Source organism: Merops nubicus, unplaced genomic scaffold, assembly GCF_000691845.1.
Source record: "Merops nubicus isolate BGI_N331 unplaced genomic scaffold, ASM69184v1 scaffold5877, whole genome shotgun sequence".
NCBI classification, from domain to species: domain Eukaryota; kingdom Metazoa; phylum Chordata; class Aves; order Coraciiformes; family Meropidae; genus Merops; species Merops nubicus.
The window spans coordinates 76,382-87,387 of record NW_008620869.1 but is presented as its reverse complement, the minus strand read 5'-3'; the positions used below and the strand labels follow the sequence as shown (position 1 = coordinate 87,387).

Below are 11,006 nucleotides of genomic sequence, written 5' to 3'. Positions count from 1 at the left end.
GTGGTTCATGGATTCTGATAAATGGATGGAAAGTTCCCCTCCAACCCTGCATATGTTCATAGCTAAAACTATGCTGTTCCACTGATCAGCAGCAAATAAATTTATATGATTATAATGTATGGATGATGTCCATCTCATTTTCTCTCTCTCCCTCCCCTCCCTGCCCTTTTCTCTTTCTCCTCTCTATATATATTCTCACTTATTTAAATGTGGGAATATGGAGGCTGCAGATACTGGCAACTCAAAAACTAAGCTGGCAACTTTGTAATCATTAAAAGACAATCAGAGTGGTGGACTAATTGGCAGCTAGCAGGAAAGCTGACTTTACATCTCATATTGCCTCAAGCTGAAAGCCTCCTTCATTTCCTTTTCCTTCTTTCTTTTCGTCCATATCAATGCCGATTGTCGTAAACAGTCTTTGTGCTTTGTATAATGCCCATCTTTGATGTAACTGGAACTCACATACAAAATGTGGCTGTTATACATAAGCATGCTAGAATACAGGCAGGGACAGTACAAGCATGCACAAAATAGTCTGTGAAGGGTTTTTTTTGTTTGTTTTTCTTCAACATTTACATGCACCAGTTAATATCATGTTTGGTTGCGTACACCGAGGGCTGGATTTCACAAGCATTCATGATCTTCTCTTCTTAAAAGCTTCTTGACAATTTCACAGGAGCCCAGTGTAAAAAAAAAAAAGTCCCACAGTTTAAAAAAAAAAAAAAAAAAGAAAAGAAAAAACCTTATCCCTGCACTCTGATCTTGTCTTCCTGATTTTAGTGCTGAACATTTCTAAAATGTCTTCTCCTCCTCTTGCAGAGCTTCATGTTAAATGGTCGGCTGGAAAGACAGATTAGTGTGTCAAGGATTTTCTTAGCCACTGGAAAAGTTCTTCCTTGTAAAGTCTTTGCCACCTCACATTGGCTTCCACTGTTTCCACAGCGCGAGAGAAAGAGGCAGCAGCTCCCCCTTCGTAACTCTTTATAAAGTTCTTTAGCTGGAAATACAAGTTAACAGGTTAAATTTGCAGGAACTACAGCAAGTAAATATTTCCAGTGCACATAAACAAGTCAGGCATTTAGGACAAACCTCCACGACCACTGTAGTGTAGTAAATGTAGTATCATGTAGAAAGATTTAATTGGAAATTTAATAAGAGAGCAGACTGTCAATTAGATGTGATACAATTGCTTCAAATTGCACTGGAAGATATTGACATGTCAATGCCAGATCACATTAATATCATTACCTCCTTCTAGCCTGCAGCCCAGCTGCTGCACTCTCGAGACAGCTGCGCTGCTCTAAACTTTTATTTCTACCTAAGAAGCCAAACTGGTAGCACTGGAAACGCTTCCAGTTCAGGTTTATATGTAAATATCATCAGAAGGCAGCCCAGATGCCCTTTGGTTTTATCAAGCTTCACAACAAATTTATTTAATTTTGATTTGCAGAACCCTTTTGATGATAAAATAGAGGTTGCTTGTTTAGAAAAAGAAGGGATGGCTACAGTGTGAAAAGAATAACAAAATAGCAACTTATTTGATGATCTTTGAATGCCTGAAGCAGATTCCTTCCCTTATGAGAAAACTTTTCATTCTGCTGAAAAAAGATCAAAGGCCCCTACTCTGTTCTTGTGTATACTCAAATAATAGCACTATCACCTGGATTATTATAGATGATGGCACTGATGTGGTTTGAATTACTCTCCTTTTTAAGTGAGAATTGCAAGGCTGGTGTGCACAGTAGGTTGCTGGTTATATTGACTTATAAAATTAGGTGGGTTTAGCAACACTTATTCGTAACTAGTAAACTTTTGTTACCTGGTGACACCAATTTCACCTCGCTTATGGAAATCTAACTTCCAACAACAGCTTTTTATGCATGGACTCAACACTGAAAAGGCTGATACTGCACCTATCTCATTCCCATCAGAGTTAAAATATGATAGGGACCTGGAAACTATTAAAATTAGACTTTACCTGATCTCTGTACTTTTTTATACCAAAAAGTTTACTAGGGCAGTTTCATTTAGGGGAATTATAAACAGGGGGCCTGCCAATAATATCATGGAGGTGGAAAAAAAGAGTACAGAAGGCTTCCTTGTGCAGGGCAGATACTCAAATCTGTCCAGCATTGTCCTTCCCACCAGGGTAGCTTTGAGGAAACCAGCTGGCTCTTCCCTATGTTCCTGCGGCCACTAGACTTGAGTGCATGCAAATGGATGGAAACAAAATATCACAGTGCAATCAGAGTTCAATTAATGGTGATTATGCTGCTTAAGAATCATTTGATCCATTTGGGGTAATGTCAAGCAGCTGCTAAGCACAATATAACACAATCACACAAATACCTCAGTCAGGCCAGATGTTAAGTTAAAATGAGAAATCTTTGCAATCTAAATAAGAAATACTTATTATTTAGAACAAATTACTGGGGTGTCATTTGGCCAGAATATCAGATTAACAGCTCTTCTCATATGGAAATACTGTAGGCAAAGGAAAAACAGAGAAGGCAATAACAGCTTTTACTTTCAACTCTGGGGTTTTCTACAGCTGCCCTCTGCAGCATAACCTAATGTGGATAGGAAGATCTCATCTTTAGTTTCTCAACCAATAATCAAGAGAAAAAAAAAACAAACCTACATATCCAGCCAAACACAGAGAAGTGCCTGCACCACCCAGCTGCTGACACCACCTCTATGCAATTGAGTGCCTTTGCAATCTGCTCCTCATCCTCACACTGCCCAGCTGCAGCATAGGCCTGTGACTCCAGCTGAGCAGACAGAGTCCCCAGACAACTGACATCTTTTTTCTACTGCCCTGCTCCATGCTTACAACACATGTAGCTTCACATGCCAAAAGTAATTTAAAAATTACCTCCCTTAGTTCTTCTTCAGTATTGAGGAATTCTGTGACCCCACTTACAAGCTTTGAGTTCATAAATAATGCTTCTCCATACCTGCAAGGGCAAAAGGAAGACGCACAAAGAGTTAGTGCAAGTGCCAGGCCAGCTGAAAATTACAAAGTAGTCTTCTGTTTAAGCAAGGGAGAAGATGTAGGGCCGATTCTGGAGATCTAACAGAATAACACGAGAATTGGACACTGGTATTTCAATGTTTTGTGCTAAATACTGGACTGTGTCTAGGCTGAGCTAGTTCATAGAATAATTGAGTCATTAAGGTTGGAAAAGACCTCTAAGATCACCAAGTCCAGCCGTCAAATCAACACTACCATGACCACTAAACCATGTCCCAAAGTACCACACCTACACATTTTTTTAACACCTCCAGGGATGGTGACTCCACCACCTCCCTGAACAACCTGTTTCAATTCCTGATTACTCTTTCAGTAAAGAAATTCTTCCTGATATGCAATCTACACTGCCACCCCCCCGTGCAACTTCAGCCCATTTCCTCCTCATTGAATTTTAGTCAGGTGATACTTGTCAGAATGGGCTTAGCTGCAGCTGATCGCTTCAGAGGAGAGGACCAACCCACAACACCTCATGCTTAATGAAACAGCTTTCTATGTAATGACACCAAACAGCTCAAAATAAAGGAGCCAAAGAAGAAGCAAAGCAGCAACTGTGGAGAAGCATCTTGCGAAACTCTTCTAGCTGTACCATTAAACAGACTTTTTTTAGTGCTGCAGCCTTCTCTGCATTTTGTATTCATCCACCTCATCTACATTACAAACAGCCTCTCGATAAGTGAACTGAATCAAATTTTCTTGTTCCAGTACCTGATAATTAAAATGAATAATACTGATAGAGAATAATACTGCTAAAATAATCCCCTGGGTCATGATGTAGCTTCTTCAAAGAACCAACCTGGAATGAAAATTTGAAAGCCTGGGCAAGGAATATTTAAAGGGTAGGACATTCAGCAGCCATCAGCAATGACCTTCTGCAGGTAGCTGGTTTGAAACTGGCCATTTGAATTCTGCTGTTCCACTTGCATTTCCACAAGTTTTTTCCAATCCCCAAAATGAGGCACCTACATCACTTATAAGATTAATCAGACTACTCCTAAATTTGCATTTCATGTTGGAACAGTTTGTGGGTTGTTTTGGTTTTCTTTTTTCAAAGTCCCTATCATGAAGAATATCGTTCCATTGGAAACCAAAAGCAAGGCACTTGTTCATGTCATTCAGCACAGCAAAAGGCACTTGACAAACTGTTATCCTTATCTTTATCTGCACATGCACCCAAAGCAGTATCTAGCTAATCTGAACATGACTGTTTTTAAGATAGGGGATCCAGCTCTCCTGTCAGACATGTGTAAGTAATACCAATAGACTTTACTGCAATTAAGTTTATCTAGGGCAACAATTCAGTTCATACTCCACTTTTACAAACTCAATTAGAGAAGAAATTCAAAATTTCAAGTGAAATGAACTAGCATAGTCACAGCTTTCTGTTCTGCTTCTATTAATCTGAAATTAACTATCCTTAGGTACTGTAAGCTGTAGTCCTTTCAAAAGGGAAAAAGAAAGAGAAAGGGGCATGGATAGTCACAGGGAAAGTGACAGAAAGAGGGAGGGAGAGTGAAGGTTCCATGGAAAGGAACAGAAAAAGGCAGAGGGAAGAGAACTGGGTTTTCTCTGAGAAGACTCTTTTAGGGAAGCTGTACACTTTGTTGCTTGTTACCTTGAGCTTGTGTGAGAGGAAACACACAATTATAGGTATCAAAAATCCTACTCTCTGACTATTAATAACTGAATTACTCATGGATATTTCAGCAAGTACATCTCTTTTTTCAAAACTTCAGTAACACTGACATATACAGACATCTAGGGGCAAACGCCTCCTATGGGAAGTATACATTTCATGGTCCTTTAAGCATGTTTAGGGTTTTTAACAAAGTCCTTTATTATTACAGTCTCAGCTTAGCTTCATAATTGACTGCTTGGAAAATTGGAAGCTCCTCTTGATGGGGTCTTTTGACAAGGTTACCAATCCACTTTACAGAAGTGACCTCATAAAAACATCTGCAGGGATTCTATTTTTCTTGCAGTCCGTACTGTAGCCACAATGCAAACAAGAAGTAGCACAATTCCCTCCACTGAAAATGATACCTTCATGCATACCTGTGCCAAGTACTCACCATTATACAAACTTGGTAAAAAAGTCAGCCACAGCAATTTCTAAATGGCTTCTGCTGGTAAAAATTCTAGAAAAGCAACCTCCTAAAATAGTATTTTGCAGGTGTGAAACAGAAGAATAAACAGAAAAAGTGTTTGGTCTTGCAAGTATCAATCCTTGTACCCTTCACAGGAAAGACAACAGCACTGCAGAGGCAGGACCTGACCTTGTTCTGAACACCCTGGAAGCATCCTGGAGTCACAGGCTCTCCTTCTGCTCCTTTACTTCTGGGGATGTGAGCCTCCAGCACCCCACATTTGTACAGGCTTTGTGTTTGTGTGCAAACACAACATGAGAGGCACCATAGTCCACTTCCCTTGGACAGATGTAAAGGGCTTCCCAAATATTGTCAAATTCCCAAATGCTGACAAATGATTCAGCACTTGAGAATGAAGGAATATGTTCTTACAGGCAGCTTTTGGATTAAATTTTAACACACAGACACATATGATGAAAATTATTTAGGAGCCAAGGCAGGGCACACTCAGGTGAAAGGAATTCAAGCATAGTATTTTCAGTTCTCTTTTTCAGACTTTTAGCAGTCTTAGTCCCACAGATTTCTTCTGAAAGACTTGTTAGTCACCTCAGTTTCGAAGTCTCCTTTGTAAATGTGACATAAATGATTCTGAAGACTTTATACACAATCAGTGTCTTCTGGACAATGTGAATATCAGCATATGGTAAAAATATAAAGGGAAAACAATATTTTGTTGTCATTCTAACTTTGACATGTTGTGTTTTAAAGTTAGAGGAAATAGTGTTATCGTATAATTCAATCACCCTCAGCTGTTTCATATGACTATCTCAAACGTCAACACCTTTCATAATAAATTCAATACAAAAATAGCATTGAGAAATCACCTATTAAATGAATGTTTCATACAAAGCATTTTGATTGTAAATAAAACTAAATAATACATTTCAGTTGTAGGAAAAGGATGTCTTGGGACAGAGTGCGCCTGAAGTATAATTCTGCAGTAAACCTTGTATTTTAAAAATGTACTAGTGTGGCAAGTTTAAATCGGAAGCCTAATTTTGGATTCTATCACGTCACTTTTTTACTGATCACTGATCAACGCACAAGGTGTTAAGACTAATTCTATCCTCTCAAAGTGTCCCTTAAAAGATTTTAATATATAATTACAAAAATAAGTTATTTTCAATATACATCACATATCTACAGCCTGCATGAAGTATTTCATTTCATGACACTGAATCATTTGGTGACTGACAGAAACTGAACTGGATGTCCTTTTCAGAAAAATGCAACTGCTACACTCTTTTTGGTGGCTCTGACTTGTGTTTGGAGACCAAACTGAATGTAGATAACAGTGTCGGTCAAAGAGACAGACTCTCTATTATTTTCTTATTAAAAATGGACAGTAACAGGTTGTTGATGAGGCCCTGCTGATTGTTAGGAACTCAGATAACACCGTGATTCATTCCAGGCAAGTGAGGTAAATAAAATTCAGATGTTAGGTAAGGTTAAGCTATTTAAAATTAAACAACAAAAAAAAAAATACTGGCATGTGGCACAGTTTTCTAAATCTTGTCCATTTGTCTACAGTGCTTAGCCTCATCCATGTCTAAAATCACAGGTGTTAGCTAGGTTATCAGATGAACATACTTGCAAAGACAGGACACAACTTCTGCATATGTATTTGTAGCAACACAGATTTTGACAGATTTATGTCTAAACTCTGTATAAATCCCTAGAGGAACCTGAAAAACTATTTGCTATCCAGAGCATAACTAACTGCACTGGGCTGCATAATAGTAATGGGTCTGCCATCCATTTTCTGTGTAGAAGCCCAGTTCCTGGAATAACCATAGCAGAAGCAGAGGATTCTTGATTTTTAAACTCTTCATCACTCTCAAAGCTTTTGGAAAATTGCTTTCAAAAAATACGCTCCTGCAATATAAACTTCCAAAACCAATTCCAGCTCAAACCTATTTTCCCAGCTGAAATTCTAAAATCCCACTATACTAAAAAGTGTTATCCAAAATAGCACAAACAACTTATTGACTCTTTAGGAAAGTTGCACAGTCTCTGAGTTTCCTTGACTCTTCTTTTGATGCTGTGAAACCTACAGTTAGTTAGTGCCTATATTCATGAGGCACTATGATTTAATTGCTTAAATACAGCAGCTGAAATATACCATTTCACATATTCTGTGGTACACTAAATAGCTCCTCACAAGTCTAGAATGTAACAGATCTCCAATACTTTTTCTGCCAGCACCATGGGAGTAGCCTGGTATGGGATGTCAGTTTTTGGACATCTGCCTTTAAGAACTAGAACTGCATCTGAGTTGTGGTTCCTTCTATTCTGTCAGTGTCAGATGAGCTGCTGTGAAAACTTTCAGACCCTCAGGCTGCCCCTAAAGAACTAAAGAAGTTTTTCATTCATTGAATTAGTATCAAAATCTTCATCAAAAAAAAATTTTAAATGTTGACTGGGCTTCTGAGTAGGAGCATGTAGCAGTTGTTCAAAAACAGAAGTATGTACAAGGAACAGCCTTGTCTCCTTCCTGTTCATCTATTTTTAATTCAAAATGTTGCTCCTCCATCACCCAAAACACAGAGTGGAAGGCAAGGGGATGACACTGTATTAGCATCCTTTTGAAAATGAAATGTTTCAAAAAGGATTTGGTGTTTTCTTCCATAGTTTAAATAATGTTCTTGAAAAGATGTTTTTTTCTATCAGACAAAATCAGAAAAATTCCTTTGGGAACTGCTGCTTTCTTATCTGTGTAAAAGTAGAACTGCAGCACATGACATATAGATAGAATTCATTATCATAAGCACAGACACAATACAGTAATAGATATATATACACGTGATCCCTAAGAGATAAATTTTCCTATGCATGTGTGTGTTAATCCATGAATAAATACATTTATGACTCAGATGTATGTATCTCATATTTAGAGACATCTCTGTGGATTAAAAGAAAATGCACTAGGTTCAGGAACTTACATGAATACATGTATATACATTACTTACACAAATTACATCAAAATAAAAAATAAAAATAAAATTATACTTTAAATCTTTACCTAGCATTTAATATTTTCCATTTTTCTCTGAAAAACTTCCAAGCAAGATCCCTTCCATGTGGATTTCGAGCTACATGGATTATCACATCAATTGCATCCTGATCCAGGACAACTTCTGAGTTGAGAGACAAATTCAAAAGCCTAATGGGACAATCACGGAAAAAAAAATGCTGTTTAGTTTCACCAACACACTGTCCAACACAACAGTTCTTCAGACAATTCTCAGAAGAAAAAATCACTGCCAAATGGTTTAAGTCTCCAAGTGAGTTCAGTGATTTAATTCTATGATTCCAAAGACCAGACACATTTATGAATCAGAACAATCTTGATGGAAAATTATTTCAGTAAAGCCTGAGTGCAACTTTACACATGCATTTTTATTAAATCATTAAGATAAGGCTGGTCAATACATTTAAATAAAGGACGTTCTAAGAAAAAAAATAACAATTACTATAGGATTTCAAGCATTTCCAATGAACATAGGAAAGTTTGGAAGTGAAGTGTCAATTTTCATACACATTAATGCAACAACATGATTGTTTAAATGACAGTAAGCCTGTGCTTGAAAACCAAAGTTCTTTCATTTAGTCCAAAGTCCAAGTGATGATCCATAAATGTTGAAGTGATTATTGATAATAGTCACATAGAGATATATATATATTTTTGTACCTGTTGAGCAGGTTCCTGTCATCACTGCAAGTTAAGGCTTCTAATAATATTTTCTTCTCAGACACTGCTGTGGTAGAATGAAATTTCATCCAGATGAACTCCCATACATCTTCATCCATCAGTGAAACTCCTGTACAGTAGACAATGTCTCTCACATTGAGTGGGATTCTACAAAAGAAAACAGTAGTGGCATTGTGTTAAATAAGTAGCTTTCTGATAATTGGAAACAAAGGATAAGCTTCACTGTCCTTGTGAGACTCCAAAATTAAAGTGCAACAGTTACTTATTTTTTATTTAATTACATTTGCATCCCTTTACCACTACCAAAATCTTCCAAGCCATCTTAATAGATTTTCTAATGAGTAATGGATGCTTGCCAGTCTTTCATAACATTGTCACACTCTCAGGAGACTGTAAGTTATGGTCATCCAGTTCATCAACACATGATGTGCCACATAACCTGCAGGACAGGTAACATAAGCTCTCCAAATTAGCACAGGATCTTATCACTCTGCTGCTGGGCTCTAAGCCAAATCTCCTCTTATTGTCCTTAGTATTGAGGTTTTAGAACAGGATCTGATCAGTCAGAAACTCCTCCTTGCTTGTGCTGTAAAGTGCTCCATATTCGTATAGTAGCATACAAGTAAGGAAGGATGTGCTGAAACATTGCTCCTTTAAAATGGTGTCTTCAGGAGTTAAGAAAATAGAAAGATGTGTTCATTTTTATGTTCATATTAATACCAGTACAAAACCAGCTATACCATAGGATGGTTGTGAATGTGATTACTGCTCAAGTAATATAAACTCAGACTACAGTTAAATGAAATCTTCTCAAAGCCAAATTCAGACCTAGTATAGAATGTGCATAAAGCATTTTCTTCCAAAGAAAACTAAGCTGGACTTTCAATTTCCTACCCTGCTTATGTTTCCTATACATGCACAGAAGCTGAAGTATTTGTGTGCTAAAGGGTATTCCTGCAGATAAAGCTCACATTTCTCAAGAGAAATACATTTCTGATTTGCAGGAAAAAATGTTCTCTTTTTGTTGGTAAAAATTATCTGAAACCACAGTTCTCTAGTTACGAATAGCTGGGCTGAAACACCTCTGGGACTTCATATACAAGATCTCTTTAGAGAATATAAAAGTACATATAGCTTCTGTCAGCATCTGGGCAGTAATACAGTGGGGCACAATGAAATTCTGTAAAATTTGATATCAAAACTTGCACAACACAGAAAGAAAAGGTTACATCATACTTTAATTATATTCTCACCGAAGTCTTATACCATAGACCGGGCTATGGCGGTCAAGAACAGAAGTCGTTTTACTTCCATCTATTAATCCTCCAGAAAAAAACAAACAAACAAACAAAAACAATACCAAAGAAAACATATATTGATGACTATGAAGGGTTATAAAATGTTGTCTATTGGGTTAGATGGTCCCAACAGCTATGATGATTTCTTGAGAAAAAGAATAAAAGGAATACATATCTAAATTAAGATGAAACTGGAGGAAAAAGTGCGCTTTATCTCCTGCTCACTGAAGAACTTTGGGGAATTAATGCCTACTGCTTTTTTGTTGTTTTGTTTGTTGTTTTTTTTTTTTTCTGAGTAGAAAAAAGTCCTGAGATTGAGGCTTTATTCATGTTCTCTGACAAGTATATTTATCAGCTCAGAGGGTGTGTCTGCAGGTTTAGATGCAAACAGCTACGTGAATGTGACTTCTGCTGACCTGACATGTCTCAGGACAGTGCTGTTTCTTTGAGATTTTTTAGCAGAGTCCTATGCTAACACTGTCACAAAGGGCTACCTTGATTGGTGGTATTTTGCATTTGATGCAGACAAACCCAGAGCAAACTCTACAAAGCAAAACTGGAAGGGGTAGGTAAGAGAAATGTAGTCCATTTTAAAGTTGCTAGGAACATGAAACTTAACAGTGCAGCACACAGCAGCAATATTGCCTTCTAAAGCAAAATCAGAGGTGCAATGTCTCATCTCTGCCATGAATTGCTTCCATCTAGCGAGAGTAGATTGGTGCTACAGTGCAGATGCTGGCATGGTCTGAGATCTTGCTGGTTTGTCTCCTTCCACCACACCAAATCCCTACAGGAGAACATGCCCATCCTGAGCTGTG

At 37.7% G+C, this 11,006-nt stretch overlaps 1 protein-coding gene across 1 annotated transcript in view; it reads right to left on the bottom strand.

The window, feature by feature from the left end:
* Window positions 1-417: 417 nt before the first annotated feature.
* Window positions 418-11,006, bottom strand: part of LOC103776713 (thyrotropin-releasing hormone-degrading ectoenzyme-like) — a gene marked incomplete at its 5' end in the record, with an annotated part of 85,651 nt that continues 75,062 nt past the window's right edge. Inside the window, 4 exons of the mRNA XM_008944235.1 lie at window positions 418-997; window positions 2,876-2,957; window positions 8,201-8,341; window positions 8,870-9,037. Of these exons, the coding sequence (XP_008942483.1) occupies window positions 854-997; window positions 2,876-2,957; window positions 8,201-8,341; window positions 8,870-9,037 (535 nt within the window). The remainder of the gene's footprint in view (window positions 998-2,875; window positions 2,958-8,200; window positions 8,342-8,869; window positions 9,038-11,006) is intronic.